Genomic DNA, 22194 nt, shown 5'->3' on the forward strand with positions numbered 1-22194 from the left:
ATTAACAAGCAACAACTAGAGATTTGGGGGCTTGTATGGAGATTTCAAATAAATATATAAACCCACATATCTGTACATATCACAATTCAAATCAGACATTTGCAGTAAGAGTTACAGTGTAAGTTGTGTTGCATTTCTTTAGGGGAGAGAGGCCCCAAAGAAAGCAAAGCAGGCAAATGACCAGTCAATGGGAAACTGCTGGTGCACATCAACTTGTCAGGCCCTTGTAACTTGGCTGTAAAACTAAGTCTGTGCAAGGAGCACATAAAAAGCTCTTGTACTGATTTAAGACTCTCCCTCTAAGGACATTGTGCATAACCACATGTAATTAATCAAATTGGTTTCTAGTCTGATTTAAACAATCTTTTCTGTATGATACAGTGATGTAGAATCCAGTTATTTTATACCAATACCATAAATTCTTTTTAAAACACTGGAAATGAAAATATTTATTATATTTACCTGTCTAAGCATTGCTTTAAATGCCATGAATCGAAGCCTCATTGTAAGAATTTCTCCAGCTTTGCCAAATGCAAAACCCTGTTTGAGAGAAAGTTCAATGCTTAGTATAGTATTACACTGTTTGTGTTTATTCAATACATATTTTAGACAAATTGCCTCTATAATGTCAAAATAAAAAATATTGCTGTCCTGTTTGCAGAAAGCAAATGTAAAACCAGGTTTAATACACATAAATTCTAGTAGGTTCACAGTACTTATATTCAAATACTGTTAATGAAAAAAAATATAGGGAGTATAGCAATATTTGCCAGCACTGCTTCACCAGCATGCTTTAAGGAGAAGGTTACCAACCAACCCTTTGACTTCATTTGTCCAAGTCAATGTAAGTCAGATTTTAACAAGTAACATTTAGGTCATTCATTTTAGATTAAAGGCCTTTTAAGGCAACATGGGTTCAGTCAAATGCAACAGTCAAATTTAAAAACATTACCCGAACATTTCTAAACTGAACAAACCTATCACAGCCCTGTACTACTCAGCCTTCCATACTCAAGGCCCTTTTTGCTTGCGCAATGAGACAATTCCACAAACAAACCAGGTTTCTGCAAGAGGCTGTTTATGCTGCTGTCCCAAGCATGGTATTATTTCACCCTGTGGGCTCACTTAACAGATAAAAATATACCAATATACTCCTAAATTATAAAATGGACTATATATGAAAATATTTACTATGATTATGACCTTTTTTTCTTTTTAAGTGGCACTGTTGTATCAGGTTCAACCCTTAGTATTTCAGCAGGAGAAAGTGAATATCAGTGTTCCCTGACAAACTGGGCCTGAGAGTCTCCCACAGGAGAAATATAGGATGTTCCCTTGGACAAGGGTTAGGGAAGGAACAAATTGGAGAACAAAGGCAGGAGATGGATAGATTTTCAATTCCTAACAGATTCAAATAGGAGGGCTTGAGGTGAGAGGAGGGTGGAAGAATGTGAGGACTGGAGAGGTTGCCTGTTAGCTGACAATGGAAAATGAGTGAGAAAATCCAGAGTTTTGTGCTGAGAAGTGTCTGACTGATGAACAAGATGGGAATTTCTAAAGTTAAGAGGTCTGAATAGATTCAAAACACTCTTAAACTCAAGCAGCTCTAGGTCAAAAAAGTTTCAGCACAAGACATATCTAGAACCATAAATATAGGTTCTGGTTTGAGTTGGAGACATTTTATGAAGATGCAAATTTTTAGTATATTTCAGATTTGTAAAGCATGATGAACAATTAAAATAAGGTTAAAATATTAAAACATACCTGAAAAAAGAAAGTAAAAAAGGAAATGATTCCAAGTACTAAAAACAGCAGTGAAAATAAGTTGCTCTGTTTTCTTAAGGCTTCCTTGTCAGTCTCTGCAAAAATCTATAATATAAAATTTGAAAGAAAGTTTTATAAAATTAGCTAACAATTTAAAATACTCTCATCTTTCTCAGTAACTTTTTTTGGTAGTCAATTGCATTCATATGAAATTTGATCATACATTACATAATATTTAATGTATAACAAGCATATGTCAGGCTGTAGAAAGATTTTTAGCATTTTGTGTCATAAAATTTTTCAGATTTTTGCAAGAATGCTTCATCCACTCTTCAGCTTTAGTGATTGTTTTAAGTTAATTTTATTTAAAATAAATATTGTGGGCTTATAATTTTTTGCTTATTTTATTCCAACTTACCCCAATAATTTCAGAAAATATGACTGCAAATGCAGGTTGTAAAGCTCCATTGATAATTGCACACAAGGTTCCAACTACAAAGTATGGCCATTCAGTTTTGTTCAACTTCATAATTTTTAGAAATGAAGCTGGAGGTAGTTCTTCAGCCTAAAAAACGTGAATTGCATTAGGACAAACATCAATGTATTTGGCAAAATATAGAGAAAAGGAGAGATTAATAATCAATTTCCTACTACCAGAATCTGTTCAGAGGGAGCAAAATTGTATAATTTTTAAAAACATGAATAAATTATTGTACTTTTTTTTTTGTTCTAACATGAGAGAGATCTGTACACGATATTTATAGCACTTTTCTTTTTATATTAGTTTATCCATGTAATTTTTGTTGCTGAATACTTTGGTATTGGTCAGTGATGACTGAACTATTTATTCTGGGCATATTACAGTGAGTACTCCATGGCTTGATTAATTCAAGTAATTGTTCATGAAGCAATTAATACCAGTAAAACAGTTGCTGTAAATATGAATGTAATAATATTTGGGGAGGGGGTTGCAATTTTTGTTGTAAGTTGTTATGTTGGGCTAAATATTTTATTTGTTATCCAAAAATGAATATTTAACCTGTATAGCTTATGTATGGTACATAAATATATGTAATATGTTTCTTTTAAGGGAAATTTACCTTCAATAACAAATTCATCATCTTTGTTATATTGCCATTTTATTTCTATTATCATTTATGGTGAAAGTAGAAAACAAAGTAATGAATATTATCAGTCAAAGGCTATTTAGTATTTTCAATTCTTATGTCTTTTTGTACCTTTTTTCAGCAGGAGAATGAATTTAACAAACTTTGTTTAGAGGAATTAAGTTCACTAACAGCTCAGCAAAGATACTTACAGGTGAAGATTTTTCCTCATCAGGACTATCATTCTGCTCTCCTGGCTTTTTCATGCTTCTCCGAGTTGATCGTCTTCTCAATCCTCTGGTTAAGGATTCTTCAGAGTCTGGTTCAGATTCACTGCTTTTGACACTATGTAAATTCTCATAATTTTCTGATGATGCAGGTACATACTCATAATTTTCTGATGATGGAACTTCAGCTTCTATTGACTAAAAGTGGGAAGAGCATGATGCTAAGATTAAGCATGCACATATTACTTCAAACTTTCAAAATTATGAGGTAGTCAAAGTAAAAGTAACTTTGTTTCAGTTGAAAGAGATATTGGGGAACAACATATAATGCCTTAAGGAGGTATGAAAATCTGTATAATTATTAGAGCTCTATCTTCGGAGCTTTAGTCGTATATGAGTTTTGCATCTCATGAAAATTCTTATAGTAAGTAGAAGACAGAGAGTAGCCACTCTATTTTTTAATAAATTAAACAAAAAAATTTAAATTGAGAGTAAGCCCTTTGCACTCCCCTTGGAATCTTTTAGAATTAATTCTTTGGGAATATACAGTTTATTTATGAAGTGATACAACATTACTGCCTTTACTGGAAAACACACCAAACAATTCTTGACTTTAAATGGAATAAGGAAGTTCAGGAAGAAACAAGTCAAAAAGACATTTTGTCTGAAAACTTAGAGCAGCCTGGAGAAGAGCTTTACCCTTAGTGGCACTTTTGCCAGTCTCTTTGAGAGAATGAAAAAATGTCTACCCATCCTGAGGTTTTTGATAGCAACTGAATTCAAAGTTGCCTTCAATTTGTGTTTTGTTTTTTCCATTTTTTAAATTTCTTACTGCTTTTTGCATTACTATTAAAAATATCTCTTTTTACTTGCTTTCAATTTTTAATTTTCTTTTTTTATTGTTTTTCAATTTTCTTTCCATTTTATATTTCCTCATTTTCTCCATATTTGCATTTGTTTGGATACAAAGTTACTTTGAATCTAAGGTAACCAAATGCATTCTCCTATGAAGAAACATTTTAATTGGTTTTATTAACCTCTTCAGTGTGACATACTGAGATGGCAGTTTCAGTTTCTTTAATGCACGTAGAGGTTATGCAGTAAAACAAAGGCTACAATGAAAATCTGCTATAACCTAATTAACCTAATGGTCACGTGGGACACTGGGATGAAAGTATCAAAGTGTCTTGGTCTTCATTTAATAGCTAACACATTTCAAAAATTTATTATAATTTGCAATCTCTTTTTTTCCATCTGTATAAGTTAAGAACACATTTTTGCTCTTGGCACAGCTGAATTATTTTTATTTTTTCTTCTATTCCAACACTTCTTTTTTTCTTTAGAAAGGAATTCAGTATGAAGAATTATAACTAAACAGCTTAAAATGCTGCATTCCTCCAGAGTCAGCTACTGTATTTTACCTTTCATCAGACTAAGAACAACCAATGGAATACTGTCATGGTTTAGGCGGTCAAACCAGTACAAATACCAAACTACTGTAGTTATCTGCTCTGCACTAACTGCATAAAAAGAAAACATAAAATCATCTTTTAAGTTTAAATACCTAGAGGATTAAAAATGTACTATCCTGGGTTTGAACAGGTCTTGTAGCCAAACTAGTGTTCTCTCTCATTATTACTCACCTTTGAAAGTACATGAGTCTTTTGCTGTTATCAAAATATTCTGCAGAATTTCCCATACTTCTGCTAAAATAACTATGGGTGGGTGGAAAAAAAAAAGGAAATGAGGCAACAGCTAGAGATAGAAGTACCTGCATGTTAACAAGTTTGTAGTAGATTCCCTTTTTCTCAAGCAATTCAGCATGGTTGCCCAGCTCTTTGATAACTCCACCTTCAAAGACAGCAATCACATCTGCATTCCGGACTGTTGACAGTCGATGAGCTACCACCACCGTGGTGCGTCCTTCCCTTGCCTGAAAACAGAAATAGTTAATGTCAGAATTTACAAGTAAATGCAAAAACTGCTCATCTTCATGGCAGAATTGAGTAGGAACTAAAAGAAACATTAAAATGGTTCACAGAAAAATATAACTTTAAAAAAAAAATCTAAAAATGGGTTCCCTAAAAGAGAAATATATTTTAAAGATTGAAATTTAATATTAGAGATCATCATTCACTGTGGCACATAAATACATCATATTTGATCAAAAAACATCTAAACAAAAATCTCAATATATAGAATTTCAGAATGTTACAAACACTAAAATGTTTAAAATGCTATGATTTTTATATTTAGGCCCAGAGTTGCCCACTTAAACTATAAAATCCATGGAGAATTTATACTCAGAAACACTAGAAAATATTTTACACTCACTTTTAAAGATAACAGTGTTTTAAGCTGTAAGTCATTGCTAACTCAAGTGACTACAATAAAAACAAAGTTTTCTAGAATTTCATATGAATTGTATTTCAACTAAGTACCTTTCTTTGGATACTCACAATCATAATACACTTAACATTCCAAACATCACAGCTTATCATTTTAATTATGAGGCTGTTTTAAAGTGATCAAGTAAATTTTAGTTTAAATAATGAAAGCAATGATCCCAAGCAGTGGAATTCTGTTGGAAGTTGGATGGAGTTCATCTTCAGTGATGTCCCTCAAGAGGTCCCTCCTGCTGGGACCCATACTATTCAATATCGTCATGACTGATACTGGTAAATGGGATTGAGTGCACACTCAGCAAGTTCAGGGTGACATCAAGCTGAGCAGTGCAGTTTATTGACTTGAGGGAAGGGCTGGCATTCAGGACGTCTCTGACAGGCCTGAGGAGCAGGCCCAGGGGAATCTCATGAGGCTCAGCAAGGACAGGTGACTGACAACAATACGAACGGCTGTAAGACAGATAATGGATGAGGATGGTATTTACACCAAGAAAATGTTGATTTAAGCTTAAAAAGGCAGAAAATATTATTCCATCTTCTAATTTGGAGTAGGATTTCTCTCTGTAATGCCCGCAAATATTCTGTACAAAGAATAATTGCCAGATTAAAGTTTACATTTTTTGTTTTTATGTGTCTCTATTTTCAACAAAAGTCCAGGAAAGAAGTAAATATTAGGTTCCTACTTACATGCTTCATTCTAAAACTCTACTGACCTTGTCCAGTGCTGCCTGCACAATTGATTCACTCTCAGTATCCAAAGCTGATGTTGCCTCATCAAGCAGAAGAATTTTAGGATTGCGAACCAAAGCTCTGGCAATTGCTATTCTTTGCTTCTGGCCTCCACTGAGCTGTGCCCCTCTTTCTCCAACCACAGTTTCAAACTTCTACAAGACAAACATATGTATTGAAAAGACTCAGTGTCACAGTCCTTCCACTAAAGATGTCAGCAATGCCAGAGATGCTGGTAACATCTCCTCCTTTCTCTACAGGAATAAACACCTACTGGATACACCTGACTAATCATTTGTGTTCCTGGAATTCTGGTAGTTCTTCAAATGACAGCCAAATCATTGCCTGAAGATATAAAATGAACATTATTCTCAAAAGTTATGAGGAAGCTCTGCATAGCACAGCATATTCACAGGTCCAGGGTAGCTTCCTGTCTTAACAAGCATTCCTTCTGAGGAATCATTTGGCACAAGAAGTTTTAGAAGAAATTATTGCATCAGAAGAGCTGATCTGCTTACATTGGGCAGCTTCATGATGAAGTCATAGGCATTTGCCTCCTTGGTGGCTTTTTCAATCTCTTCCATGGTGACATCCTCACGGCCATAGCGAATGTTTTCTGCAATAGTAGTGGCGAAGAGCACGGGCTCCTGATTCACCACGCCAATAACCTCCCGCAGATACCGTATGTTTAAGCTCTTAATGTCCTGCCCATCGATGGTAACCTAAACAAAAGAGAGCAGAAAAAACTGTCTACTGCTTGTTTTGAACAAGGAACCTCTCTCTCCATGCCAGCATGTGCCATTTCAGGGGATGCTTCACCATGTCACCGGAAAATTGACAAGAGCAGCGAGGCTGGAACTAGACTTTCAACACACAATGTGCAGAGCAGTCATCTCACTTGAGGTGTCTTACCGTGCCTTCCTTGGGATCATAAAATCTCTGGATGAGCTGAACAGTTGTGCTTTTCCCACAGCCACTGCCACCAACCAGGGCCACTGTCTGGCCAGAATTAATCTTGAGATTCAAGCCCTTCAGTATCTGTCCATATGAGAAGGTTGGTCAAAAACATAACAGTATTTAGAAATGTCAAGGTAAATGTGAAAGACTAGAATGAAATAACTTTTATATTTCTAGCAGAATTTTGTAGAAAAAATTTTTAAACATGTGGATTTCAATTTGCATTACTGATGACTTCAGCTTATTTTTCCTTACAATTACATCACAATTGGCTCAGTATCAATGTATCATACAACACACTTCTCAGTTACCTGTCTTATGAACCAGTTCATATGACAAAATAATGGTATTACACTATTCATAACTAACAGAAAATACAAAAACAATACAATGAAAAATTTCTGTGTTGTGTTACCTCACCTTTTTCTTTAATTCATCACACACTAACTACAGGGAAGTTATGCAAAATTCATGGTTAAAAGCTGAGTAAATTTCCTTGCTGCCTACCAAAATTAAGAAAGGTCACTTTATCAAGGTCAGGCATTTTCCTTCAAGGTAAGGAAGGAAAATTACTTAATGCAAAGATACTTCCCATGGAAATATTTTCAGTAATCATTGATATGTTGTCTATCATCACTGCATTAAGATTGCGAATACATGACAGTGCTTTAAAAAGAAAACTTCTTCTCTGTCTAGACAAATACAGATTCTGATCTCTATTCCATAAACAGCAAGTCCTTGCTGAAACTGCTTTCTTTTTTTCCTGGTTCAGACAATCATAACAGAGCTGCATTGCAATTATTTTAAAACTTATTAGCTCATTTTTATTACTATACACAAACATTTGAGTTAGGATTGTAAAATTATTTTTATAGAAATGTACATTTATAGTTTTTTGCATAGCCACACTAACTAGGGCATTAGACAAAAAAAATTATTCAGGAAACTTAACATGTTTACCTAAGGTGGAAATAAATCCAACTAAAATCACTGTGATGACATGGTAGTTTTAAATACATTAGAGAATCGATCTGAAACTGTTAGATTTTCAACAAAAATTAATTTATGTGAATTTTTAATTATTTTTTCCCAACATATGATCCATATGTTCCACTGTAATATATATAGGAATTTTCAATTACAGTACCTCAACATCTGGTCTGGATGGATAATTGAAGTAAACATTTATTAATTCCAAGTTCCCTTTTATGTGGTCTGGTTTGTAACCTGCCTCTGAATAGCTGTCAATTTGAGGTTCCTGTGCAAAATAAAATAAAATGAAATAAAAACCAATTTTTTTTTTCACAAAGAAGTCCTCAAGTGCACCATTATTCTGCAGAAATGTTAAACAGGTTTTTAAATAATTTAGGTGAGGTTTCTGAAAGATCTAAGTGACACAATGTTTTGCTCCCTCACTGCTACATTGCTACATTGCTGATATGCTCATGCAAGAATACTTACAAAATTTTTCCATTAAGCTTCTGTGTGAATTTAGTTCCTGTCTTTAAAAAGGAGGGTCTCTTACCTTCAAGAGAAGTTTTGAAATTATAGTGAGGGCAATGATACTCACATTGTCTATTATGTTAAAGATGGCGTAGGCAGCTCCTCTTGCACTTGCAAATGCCTCTATGCTTGGAGCAGTCTGTCCAATACTGAAAGCTCCAATCAATACAGAGAAAAAGACCTGAAAGAAATGTTTACAGAGGCATGTATTCATTCTTATTTAAGCAGAAAATTATATTTATTTCTGTTAGGTATTTTTGGGTAAGGAGGTCTGTTAAGGGAAGTTTAATGAATCTAGAATTAAAGCAAAACTGAAAAGGTCTCTCTTGGGCAAAGAAAAACATTAAGGGCTTTTTAAGGTTCATATCAGAACTGAGAAGCTGTACAACATTAATTTTGCAAATACATTGAGAAAAAGTGAAAAAGTGACTCAGAGTTGTAAAACCTATGACAAAAAATTTAGAATTGCACTTGATGTCTCAGGATTTATTGTACTAATGCATTCTTTGGCCAAAGACTGGAAAGTGTATTACATATCTGCCACAGAACAACAACAGATATGCAAAACACTATCATTCTGCTTTCAAAGAGACAGTGAGACAAGTATAGAAAGCCAAGTTCTTCATCAAAAAGTAATAAAGGATACCCCACTTCAATGAAAGAGCAAACTGCAAGCAAACAAGAAACAGCAGCAGAAGAGAAAAATTCATAATTTTCTCAGAATAGCAGTTCATTGCTTTCAATTAGTATCAAAACAAAAGCAATTAAACCACCCTGCTCAGAGATCATAACAGCCATAATAGTCAGAGCAAAGTCTGTCACACCCATCCTCTTGAACAGAGATCATTGACAGATTTTACATCCAATAATGCATCATCCATGTCATAAAAACATCGTCTGAACTACAACACAATTTGCAATAGAGCTTGCAAATACTTTGAACAGAATAAATTACACATAAGGTCATGAACTTCACTGAACCTTCCATATGCCAGCCTGTACAAAAGGTTCAAAAGAGCCAAAACCACATATCAGAGTGGTTTCCACAAGCTTCAGTGATTCATCAATGAAACAGATAGTTAAAAAAATATACAAATATATGCATATGGTCAACTGGCTGGGTTTCATCATGGTTAACAAAGTTATTCTTCTTCCCCTGTTTTCTTCATATTTCATACAAAATTAGAATGGTTTCCACATCAAGAGAATAATTTAAGTTATGATCTAAGTGTTATGGTTTTCTTCCTTCAGTTAGATGGTGAAGTATTTCCTAGTCACAAGTATGTTTTTATCCCACCCAATTTCTAAAAAATACCAAGAAGTGATTCCAACCTCTCATGGTTCAAAACATAAGCAAAAATTAAGAAAATTATCTACTTAGAGTGCACAACAGCTAAAAAAAAATTTGTTTCTGCACCCTGGAAATGTATTCAGACCTCTGAAAGCAAATAGCGACTAGAAAAGGTCTTGCACTTCAGTTTTTGCTTGAACTGTTTCTATATCAGTCTGATCTTATGAAAATCAGAAGATATATAGGATTAGTTGAAAATCATATATGTTTTAATTGGGCTCATATAGATTGTGAAATCCTACAGAAACAACATGCAGGCTTTTGTGGTGAGAATCTTTTTGTTAAGAAGGGATGCTACTTTTCCAATTTTGAGACATAATTATTATTACAGTCAAATACACACTTTAAGGTTTGTTCTTTATTATTTCTCACTGTCACTGAGAATTTACTCATTAATACTTACTGTGAGAACTTTGCCAATAGTGTAATCATCAGTTAAGACCAAAGTAGTTCCATACCAGAATGCCAGTGCATATGATGCATATATTAGTAAGAAAGCAGCACCCATAGAAATATTAGCTGTAATAGCCTTTCTTATTCCCATCCTTTTAGCATCTTCTAAATTTTTATGATATCTGGAAGAAAGATAGAAGTTCCAAATAGACTCACACTTGTACCATGGCAGACATCACAAAAGCTCTGGATGGATTAGAAAAAGAATGTTTACAAAGTACAGCAGTTAGGTACATAAAATAGCTAACCCTAAGACTGTATAAAGGTAAGCCTGCTAGTCAGGCATGGAGTTTCTAAGGTAACCCCTGAAAATGCCAGCATTAGTCAACTTGGTATATAGAAATAAAAGGGCATTGCAGGTCAGGGTCTGGCATTTAAGTTGCTTCTATAGATCAGTGAACTTTTATTGTGAACCACTCAAGATTAAAGGTTAAAATATATCAGCAGATCTATATTTTACAGTACAGCGGAAAGATACTGTTTGTTAGCACCTTCTCAACTACTGAGTAATCAGATTAGATTACGCAATAGTGTAGTTTCAGATTAGATTACTCAGTAGATTACTCAGATTATTTATAGATTACCAAGCATATCATCATCTCTTCACAGAACAGGGGTCCTCTTTTGTCTAAAGCTCTCACGGTAAGATATTTGAAGCCGTTTGCATACCCCTTAATGCAGAGACAACATATCAACTCTAGAAAAATAACTGATTGTCTTTCAACATGTAGCAAACCTTTTAACAATCTCTCATTAACTAAAAATGCAGAAAGCACAAGATTCTCAACAGAAAATATACAAGAAAATCTCAAGGCATTTGAAGTGAGTATTTTAAAATCCAGTGATGAAAGCAAATACTGCTCTTACCTTTTAATTTCTTTTTCCTGTCCTCCAAAAGCTATTACAGTACGGATTGCTGCCAGAACTTCTTCTGCAACAGCACCTGCTTTTGCATATGCAGCCTGTTCTTTGTCAGTGAAAGCAGAGAGAACCTAATACAGAATCAAGTATTTTGACACATGAAAACCAGAATAAACTCAAGCACTCAAAATGGCTTTTATCACAATTAGTGTGTTCCAATAAGAAGCCTTTAGACAATATTAGGCATGGGTGCAGAACGTCCAATAATCAAAATCCTAAGTATGCTGTGAATTCAATCAAATAATTCCACATTGTAAACAACTAAGGCCTGGATTTTCCCTTTTCCCCCAGTGCAAGAGATAAGAGGAGTGCTCATAGTGAGCTGCTGTGGTTTTCCCCAGGCAGACCTCCTTAGCTCATTCTCATCTCTGGCTGCCTTAGTCAGAGGACCCTGTAGCTTAAACTGTGGAGAAGTGGCCACAGTCTGTGAGGACACAGCCAGTTGACATACATGGCACATACATCTCCAATCCTACCTTTTCTGCAATATACTCACTCAAGACAGTGACAGCTTTAATGATCTTTGAAATATAAGGGAAATTAAATACCGTAAAAGTCTGAAGACTTTAAAATACAAGGCACTGTGGTCCCATGGAAATTTGGACCTTTTCTCATCTGGGTCTGTACAGAATTTCTTACCAAATTTTTTAACAACTATGAAAAAACCTCTGTGTCGGAGACAAAGGGTTTTTTCTAAATTATTCTCTTATTTTCCAGGAGGTGCAATTATTTCTTTCAAGAGAAAAAGTACATATATGGATTAATTAAAGATTTACAGATGTAGATTCTACGCATATATCTTGCTTCTTTCTCTGTATGTGCAATATTAGCAGAAACAGCTTCAAACCAAACAAGTCTACCCAATCTATGGGAATTATAATATTCAAATGACACAGAATTACTGAATTGTAGAATGACCTTGGAAGGCATATTAAAGATAGCTAGTTCCAGCTGCTCTGCCATGGGCAGGGACACCTATAACTGGACCAGGTTGCTCAGAGCCCCATCTGACTTGGCCTTGAATGAGAGGGTACTGATACACAGTTCACCTAAGAGCTTATGCACCTAAGTGTTATCTAAAGCTATAATTGCTCTAAGCACACATTCTAATACTAAGAGTTACAGATATGTAGATGTATTTCATTATCTGTCATTAATGTAAAACCTGACACTGTACATATGTTAACTTACCTTTGCCCAGAGGGCTGCTGAAAGTCCCAGGACAGGGCTAACTGCTAGTATTACAAGGGTTAATTTCCATCCTCTTATGAGACCAACAATAAATCCTGTCACAAATGTTGTTAGTGATTGAATAAGCAATCCAACCTTGTCACCTATTCCATCATTAATCTTGGAGACATCACTGAAAAACAAATTACAGAGAGGAAGAAAAATGCAGAAAGCACAAGAAAAATTTCCAGTTTTGTTACATGTGAAAGACAATCTTTATTATTCAATTACTGCTCCCAATAACAGTTTTCTTCAAGGTAAAGCATTATGTAGTGTGGCCAAGGAAAATTTCATATTTCTTGTGAAATTGTGATCCTAGAAACCTGCTTTTGTCTGAAAAAGTTAATTTTTTTTCTATAGAGCAAAACTACTCTCACTTTCTTAATTCTAGAGTTTTTATCAGTTTGGTATTTGTGGGCTGTTTGGAAATAAAAGAAAAGGATTTCATATAGGCAATGTTATGCAGTTAAAGCTGTTCACATTGCTGGGCTGAGCCAGCACATTTTTCAGTCCTCAGTGTGTCCAGAAAGGAACTGTTTTCTTTTCATGGGTTAATAACATAGGCTGGGCTTTAGTCATCCTCAGAGTTCAAAGGAACTTTACAAAATGCTTTTCTAACATCTTTGTGACAGTCCTGTATCAGAAGTACTAGCAAGTCAGTCCCTGACACTCTCCATGAGGAAACCTGAAAACTTTGTTTCACAGTGAAATAGTTTAATTTAAAAATAAAATTTTTTTAGTGCTGCATGTTTAACAAGATCAAATGACATTGGAAAAGCTATGGTGTACTTACTCTAGAAGACGAGTGTTAAGTTCTCCCACATCATTTACATCAAACCATCCAATTTCCTGTCTCATAATTGCATGAAAAAATTTTTCTCTAATTTTTTTTATTTGCCGACCTGCTGCTAAGGTCCAGAACGAAGTCTGAATATAAGCAGCAAGGAGAACACCAGCTGCTATTCCAGAATAGTAGTATGCATATCTGTAAGGAAAACAAAAACAAAAAAGGGCAAGATTCTCTGAAATCAGGTTAAAATTGGTTTAATTACTTTGCTAGTGCGAATTTATCAAGATGCTTACTTTTTCTGTTTGATCTGAATTAGGGTTTATATGCTTGTACTAAAACTTACACTTCACTGTAAAATTTGCTGAGTTTTCCATGAATAGCACTAAATGTCAGAATGACCTTTTTTAAAATTTAGTAAGTTTTTTCTCATAAGATGCTTTTAGAACTGTATTTCTGATACAATACCCTTTTCACTTGAATCTGTCATGTCCATAAACTGCCTAGCATTTTTAACATACATAGACAGACCAAATCACATATATGTATAGCATATACACATTTAAATCATAAACATGCCTGTCTATGTAACTAACTAGATAAATAAATAAATAAGTGGATGGATGCAGTAAATATTTCCTGATTTGACAATACAGCATTACTATAATGACAGCTACTGAAAACAAATGCCATTAGATCAAAAATTCTTTGGATCTCTTATTCATAACTGATATCTTACTTTTACATTAATTCAGCCCTGTGCTATGAGCAGGGTGCCAAATCCAAACCAGGAGTATGTGAACCACAATATTTCCCAGACTGGGAGTAAATCTGAGTCACAGCTTTAAACTGTTTAAAAATAATAAAATCAATTTTGATTTGATGAAGAATTACATCAGAATCAGTCATAATGGAACTTAGAACTGAATTTTAAGGATTTCATTTTCAAAACACAACTAAAACCAATGATTAAATATTTATGATGTATATCACCTGCAATTATAAGAATAATTTATCTATATAAAAGTAAACCATTAGCACCAAGCTTGACTCGTGACCTTTTATGAACTCTTGTGACCTTCACTCTTTTACTAAGTTATCCCTGCTGATTTTATAGAACTTTAAAATGAAACTTGGCAGGAGAAATTTCAGGAATCTCTGTGCAAATGCTCTGCTCTAAGAGAGAATGGCTTTACAAATTAAACTTCTCAAATGTTGTTCCAATCTCTCTTGTGGCTATAATATCATACAGTTGAGTTAGGGACTTCAAAACTGTACTCATTATGAAATTCACTTAACCAAAAGTGTTTAATAAAATCAGGTTAATGCCTAACAGAAAGTTGGTTAGTTGAATATTGACTTCAATTGCATTTGGCTCCATTAAAAAAAAAGCTTCTCAAACTAAAACCAAGAACACCGATTCTAAATTCAGCAGTAATTACTTTAGACAATTACTTTATGATGCGACATTTCTTCAAAGAATTGATTTATGCTTGGACTTTGTTTACTGACAAATCACTTCCAAAGGGATTCATGGCTTTGCCAGATTCCATGCTGATGAAATAAAGTCTGTAAATTCACTGCTGTAACATATCAGAGAGTAAATGCACATTGAATTGAAAAATAATAGTTCTGTTTCTTTCGGGAAATCGTTGTAGTTTAGGTAAACTGTTTGAGTAACAAACTCGACTAAGTCCACATGTATAGTTCAGTACTTGAACACACCCGTGTGAGAACTCTGTCCTTGCAAACAGTTTCTATCATTATTTGACCTGCTGGCAGGCTTTCTAGAGAAACAAAGAGCTGGCGCAAAGAGCTTCGTCACACCAGTGAAAATGCCAGCTCAAGGTTCTATTTAGAAAGTCTGGAAAAGAGCACCTATTCCTGTGCTGCTGTTAATATATTTATCAGTAAACAATTTGTTTCTAAAGGGAAACTAAGGCTGCTTTTTATTCTTGCTTCTACTTTCAGAATTAATTTGTGGTGGTTTGGCCCTGGCTGGATTCCAGTTGAGGACACTACAACTTTCCTTCTTCAGCTAGACTAGGAAGAGAAAAATACAATTCAAAGCTCATAAGTGAAGATAAGGACAGGGAGAGATCACTCACCAATTAAATAATGGGCAAAACAAATTTTACTATTTCCTATGTAGCAATTTTTTAGTAATTTTTTTAAAAAGTTCTTTCAGAATAAACATAAGACAGACTGAAAATGTTGTGCAGCTAGGCATCAAGTGTTTACTAAACACAGAACAGTTAGGGTAACTTCACCCACACACACATTATTTAGTTAGCAATTCTGCCTTCAAATTTGTTTTTGAATCAGTGGGAACAAGTATATCCCACTGAACATTTCTTACATTCATGTCAGAGATTAACAGAAATATTGCAGGAGCAAGAAACTCTCCTATAAAGCATAATTGCCATTTCCCTCTTGATTCATTCTCATTACATTCAGGTTCTTCATTTCTAAGAAACTGCCTTTTCATACCTCGTTCATTTATTTTATGGTAAAAAGCTGTTTGGGTATGTTTTGGTTTGGGGTTTTTTGGTGTAAATAGTCATAGGTTTTTTAACTGCTGAAGCTACATAAGTTTACAGTCCACTGTTACCCAAAATTATAATGCACTTTGATATCAAACAGCAAGAGTTACTACAGAAAATGCCTTATCTCCTTCCCTTCAAAAAAGATAATTGCCCTGAAGCATACATCAGACTTTTTTCAATATCTAATGAGGAACAGAGTTCAGCCTGAAGAAAAGAACATGAAGTGGTACAAGAAACACACAAACTTTAGACATCCTGCATAAATCAAGTGTATGGACAATGGTTAATAAAGCTTTTAACAAAACACATCTATTAGCAGCTTATTATGTTTCTTCTTATTTGATCTTTTCCTTATGGAGTTTTGTAGCAGAAGTACCTACTGGCTATTGTCTTCTGCTATTTCCAGCTCTAGAATGCTAGATTTAAGGTGGCATATAATTTATATCTGCATTTTCTACAGTCTAGATAATTATAGAATTATAGAATTGTTAGGTTGGTAGAGACCTCTAAGATATTTGAATCCAGCCACTAACTCAGCACTGCCAAGTCCATCACTAAAACATGTCCCTCAGTCTCACATCCACAAATCTTTTAAACACATCCAGGGATGGTCACTCAACTGCATTCCTGGACAGCCTGTTCCAATGTTTGACAACCCTTTCCACAAAGATATTTTTTCTAACATCCAACCTCCCCTGGCACAATTTGAGGCCATTTCCTTTTGTCATGTTTCTTATTAGCTGGGAGAAGAGACTGAGCCCCATCTTGCTATAATCTCCTTTCAGGTACTTGTAGAGAGTGACTTAGCTGAACTTGATGCTTTGGCAGCAAAGTAGGTAGTATCTGAAAATTCAACTTTTTTTTTGCAGGTGAATCACCATAGCTCAAGGTATTGACAGATTATAATCAATATAATTTTTTATCATAACAATTACTCTTTATAAATTCAGAGGAAGAGAAGAAAGAAGGATGGCAATGCAGATTTCACTGGGATATAGAAAACCCCTGAAATATGTCAGGATGGATCAGAGCAAGAGATTTCAGGGAAATTGTTGGAAATAGCTAAGAATGTTCAAGAATCTTACCAGGGCCTCAAATAATCCCTTGTGCCAATTTTTAGTTACACATATTATTAAATAATTGGTTTTTTATGTTGTTTAAAGTGTGCAAAACATCCTTGGGAGAGGAATGGCTTGACTAGAAATGTGTGACTACATTAAAAAGAGAAGAGGAAATATCCATTTTTAATTACCTTGTCATGTCTGCTTCCAGCTGGTTAAGCATGTCTGCAGTGACATTCATCCATTCATCCATTGAAGAGTTTACTTAGAAAGGAAGAGAAGAGTAAATACTTTTAACAGAGCAAGATTTAACAAATTAGTTTTCTTGAATGTTGTTCAGCATATCTGGAGTTGCTACATCTCCTTTTGAATCAAGATGATTTGGAAGAAAGGAGGAAATTTTAATGCACATGAATGAACATTACTAATACAGGGTTTGTCATAACTCCACTGACTACAAAACTACATCACTATAATTTGAGATTTAAAAGTCTTCTTGAGCATACACACATTGAAGAACAGAGTGGTTTGGGTTGAAAAGGACCTTAAGGGGTTTTTACCCCCCTACCATGAACAGGGACACCTTCCACTAGACCAGATTGCTCAGGGCCTTATCCAAGCTGGCATTGAACACTTCCAGGGATCAGGCATCCACAACATCTCTGGTATACGTGTCCCAGTCTCTCATCACACTCACACTAAATTGTCCCTCTTTCAGTTTAAAGCTATTAGCCCTCATCCTATTACTACAGGTTGTTGTAAAATGTTGCCTTCCAAACCCAATTTGCTCAGCCTGTCCCCATAAGGGTGTTGCTTCAGCCCTCTGATCATCTTCATGGCCCTCCTTTGAAGTTACTCCAACAGTTATCCTTCTTATGGTGCAGGGTCCCAGAGCAGGATGCAGCACTCCAGAGAGATGTAGAGAGTGTAGAAACACCACCCTCCACGTGCTGGTCACAATTCTTTTGATGCAGCACATGATATTACTTCCCGGGCTGCTAGCCTACAGTACTGGCTCACGTTGAGCTTCTTGTCAGCAAACACCTCCAAATCATTCACCTCAGGGCTGCTTTCAAACCATTTTTCTCCCAGCCTGTATTGTGCTTGTGATTACCCCAACCCACATGCAGGACCTTGCCCTTTGCCTTGTTGAACTTCATGAGATTCCCAGAGATCCACCTCTCAGCCTGTCAATTTCCCTCTGGATGCACCCCTTCCCTCAAGCGCATCAACTGCACCGCGCAGCTTGGTGTAGTTGGCAAACTTGCTGACGGTGCACCAGATCCCACTGTCCATGACAAGGACAAAGCATTGAACAGTGTCAGTCCCAATACTGACTCCTGAAGAACCCATTCATCACTGGTCTCCACTTGGACAACTCTTTGAGTGTGACCCTCCAGCCAATTTCTTATCTACCAAGTGATCCATCCATCAAACTCATGCCTCTCCAATTTAGTGAAAACTGTGTTGACTGGGACGGTGTCAAGTGCTTTGCAGATAGTCCAGGTAGATGATGACCAAGCTCTTCCCTACACACCAAATCGGTAACCCAGTTGCAAAATTCCATCAAATTTGTCAGGCATTATTTGCCCTTAAAAAAGTAAAGCTGGCCATCGTCACTCCTCTCCATATATTCCATGTGCCTCAGCACAGTTTCCAGGAGGATCTGCTTCATGATCTTGCTGGGCACAGAGGTGAGGTTGACTGGCCTGAAGTTCCCTGGGTCTTCCTTTTTCCCTTTTTAAAAATTAGGGTTATGTTTCCACCTCTTTCAGTCAGTGGGAACTTCATCAGACTGCCATGATATCTCAAATATAATGGACAGCAACTTCCTTCATCTGTTCCCTCAGATCCCACAGATGCATCTCATCGGGTCTCATGGACTTGTGGAACTCCAGATGCCTTAGACAGTCTCAAACGTGACCTCCCACCGCAGGCAGTTCTTGACTCTCCCAGTCTCTGCCTTCCCCTTCTGTGATTTGGGCAGTGTGCCTGTAACATTTGCCAGTGAACCTATGCAAGCTATTCTTGTTGCCCTTGACATCCCTGGCCAGATTTAATTCTATCAGGGTTTTAGCTTTCCTAACCTAATCCCTGGCTGCTTGACAGGTACTCCGTATTTCTCCCAAGCTCCCTTTCCTTGCTTCCACCCTCTCAAGGCTTGCTTTTTGTGTTTGAGCTTGTCTCCTTGTTCATCCATGCAAGCATCCTGGTGTTTCTGCCTGACTTTTTCTTTGTTGGAATGCATTGCTCCTGAGCTTGGACAAGGTCATCCTTGAATATCAACCAGCTTTCTTGGGCTCCTCTTCCCTCCAAGGCTTTATCCCATGGTACTTTACCTAGAAGGTCCTTGAAGAGGTCCAGGTCTGTTCTGCTAAGGTTCTAGATAGTGATTTTGCTGTCCTCCCTCCTTGCTGCCCTGGAACTCCATGATTTCATGGTCACTGCAGCCCAGGCTGCCCTTCAGGTTCACATTCCCCAGCAGTCTCTCCTTTTTAGCAAGAAAGAGGTCCAGCATAGCACCTTTCCTCACTGGCTCCTCTATCATTTGAAGAATTTATCATCAACACAACCAGGAACCTCCTGGATTGCTTGTGCCTGGTGGTGTTGTTCCTCTAGCAGTTATTGGGGTGGTTGCAGACCCCTATGAGGACCAGGGCTGGTGAATGCCAGGCTGTTCCAATCTATCCATAGGGACCTCATCTGCTCGGTCTCCCGGGTCAGGCAGCCTATAGGAGACTCCCACGACAATGTCATCCCAACCACAGTGTATTTCTGTTATAATGAACATGAGCTGCTAATTTGCATCATAGCATAGCATTGTCGTTTCTGACAACTGTATCTCCTGTCAAGATGTGTGAATCTTCCTGTTTCTGTTTTAAATAGGAGCCATTGTTCTTGTCATAGCAGATATATTCTTACCTGTTAAATTTTTTTCTCCAGATGTATCAGTCATAACAAAGCTATCAGTCATATCACCAAAAATCATCATGGCAAAAGGGAGACTGCTTCCATGGGCTACTGCCGTCACAGTGCCCAGTATCATTAATAATTTATCTGACCAGCTGGAGTATCGGAACTGTGAGTGAGAAGAGAAATTCATTCTAACTGTTGTATTGGAATGCTAACACAATGCTACGTCTACAAAGTCAAGAAAGTAAAGAAAAAGCTAAAAATTGTACACCTGCTGTCCAAAACCTACAACTTAATCTCTTTAGAAATACAGTTTAGAATCAGTTTAAATGTACAGGTATAAATCCTTTCTATATAAGCCCTTTTATACTATAAACTCTCAAAACCAGAGAGATGTGGCATTTCAATGCATTAGTATCTCCACCTGAGTAAGAAAGACCATAGGAAAACAAGACATACACAAATTATGCTTTTCACATTTGCCATTTAAAGTTCAAATTATAAGAAATTTTTATGGTGCTATGATAACTAAGGCAATCATTTCTTTTACTGTAAATTCATTATTATGTAACCAGAAAATCTAATGTTCCTAATGTACCATGGACATCATAAAAAGATATTGAAATCTAAATCTTAAATTCTCTTGCCATTGAACTTAATAAAGTTTGAGCTCATCTATCACAAAATCATTGGGTTCATTCTGTACTGTAAACTACTAAGTTTACTGATGCAAATTATAGTTGTATGGTGTAATTATAGTAGTGTAAACTGATATAGCAAAGCAAAGAAATTGGGCACTGGCCACCATCATGTACTACAGTTTTATATTTGTTATTTGCAGTGTCATTGCTGTGTGTTACACACACTAAACCTACAAAATATAAAATATTTCAGTATGGTTAAGAGAGGACCTAGGATTTACTTGATTAAATATTACAAGTTTGTGGTTTAAAATACATGCAGAAAATTTTAAAGAAACTGGAACCTTTTAGCATACAATTCTTAATTTTAACTTTCATCAGTAGCATGGAATTGCCCTTTACTGCTGACACAGGTGATTGAATAATGACTCATGGGGATAATTAGTACGATTAGTACCTGACTGGTAATTTAGAGGATAAGACCACACTCAGTGTAGGTATGTGGCCATGCTTCTCACTGTGAACATGGAAATTCCTATCTTTCACAAACAAATATCTGGTATGGGTGTGTTTAGGATGATGATTTACCAAGGGAACACTCCTAAGAATACTCATCTGTAAAAGACAGCTTCTTTAGTATAACTACACCCACAAAAAGAATGGCTTGATTTCTGTACTATAGTCAATATTCTGTATTTGGTAGAGACAGCATCATATATTCAGGATGCTAACATAACTGTAACCATTTTTGATTACACTTTGAAATGTGCCTATGTCTATCTACATGTAGACATATGTAGAGAGAATAAACCTTACCAGTGCAAATGGGCTCACCACCTTAGGTTTTTCCCCTTTCTTCTGCTTCTTCTTTGCCTTGCTAAAAAACAAGTTTTAGTGAACTTAAAAAGAGCCTTCATTTTGCAGAAATACTAATTCAACATATAAATGCAGTTCAAATATATTGTAATTTTGAAATAATTTTACAGCAAACAATTGTGTAAAATGAACATGATTTACTGGGCATTCTTGAGATGTTTCTATTTAAAACTTCTGCAATGTAAGTAGCATCATCTCCTAACTTCTATAAATTTAAGTCATATTCTTCCCAGTTCACCCCTTCAAGGATGAAGCAACACCAGCGGGGCTGGTGGTTCCACTATCTGGTCAGGGAAGTTGTGAACTAAAGCACTGTATAGATTTCAAAACAGAAGAGAGGAAAACTTTTGTACATAGTGGATAGGGAATAGATAACATGTTCAAGGTATGTAAAATGTTGATTAACCACTGTACTAAAAATTTTAAGATAAATTTTAGTAGATGACATAAATGTATCCAATATTTCCATTCCAGCATAATTTCTGTCATATTTTAGAATTGTTTTTCTAGTCAATACTGAGAGCACTTAGTCCTTTAAAGGAGAAAATAAATAGCCCTTTTGCATGAAATGAATGTGCCAATCAACGCTACTCTTATTTTGATACAAAGCTTTCTCTTACTAGGTCTTCTTAGCAAAGTAAGTTACAATGAGTTTTAAAATACAAATTTCAATAAAATATAAAGCAAGGTAATGGAGTCCAATAAGCTTCAATACATAGCGCTT

The 22194-nt window shown here is 35.8% G+C and overlaps 1 protein-coding gene across 3 annotated transcripts in view; it reads right to left on the minus strand.

Annotated features, from left to right (window-relative positions):
- The window catches only part of ABCB1 (ATP binding cassette subfamily B member 1), a 48179-nt gene that overhangs the window by 12528 nt on the left and 13457 nt on the right, over positions 1 to 22194 (minus strand). For all 3 annotated transcript variants that reach the window (XM_014269074.3, XM_074535471.1, XM_026795583.2), the window contains 17 exons: positions 21411 to 21471; positions 19963 to 20119; positions 17232 to 17304; positions 13440 to 13631; positions 12608 to 12779; positions 11363 to 11487; positions 10446 to 10617; positions 8759 to 8872; positions 8336 to 8446; positions 7144 to 7269; positions 6750 to 6953; positions 6216 to 6386; positions 4869 to 5030; positions 3083 to 3295; positions 2183 to 2329; positions 1765 to 1869; positions 463 to 540 (listed from right to left, as the gene is read on the minus strand). In XM_014269074.3, the coding sequence (XP_014124549.2) occupies positions 463 to 540; positions 1765 to 1869; positions 2183 to 2329; positions 3083 to 3295; positions 4869 to 5030; positions 6216 to 6386; positions 6750 to 6953; positions 7144 to 7269; positions 8336 to 8446; positions 8759 to 8872; positions 10446 to 10617; positions 11363 to 11487; positions 12608 to 12779; positions 13440 to 13631; positions 17232 to 17304; positions 19963 to 20119; positions 21411 to 21471 (2383 nt within the window). The remainder of the gene's footprint in view (positions 1 to 462; positions 541 to 1764; positions 1870 to 2182; positions 2330 to 3082; positions 3296 to 4868; positions 5031 to 6215; positions 6387 to 6749; positions 6954 to 7143; positions 7270 to 8335; positions 8447 to 8758; positions 8873 to 10445; positions 10618 to 11362; positions 11488 to 12607; positions 12780 to 13439; positions 13632 to 17231; positions 17305 to 19962; positions 20120 to 21410; positions 21472 to 22194) is intronic.

Source organism: Zonotrichia albicollis, chromosome 1, assembly GCF_047830755.1.
Source record: "Zonotrichia albicollis isolate bZonAlb1 chromosome 1, bZonAlb1.hap1, whole genome shotgun sequence".
Classification (NCBI taxonomy): domain Eukaryota; kingdom Metazoa; phylum Chordata; class Aves; order Passeriformes; family Passerellidae; genus Zonotrichia; species Zonotrichia albicollis.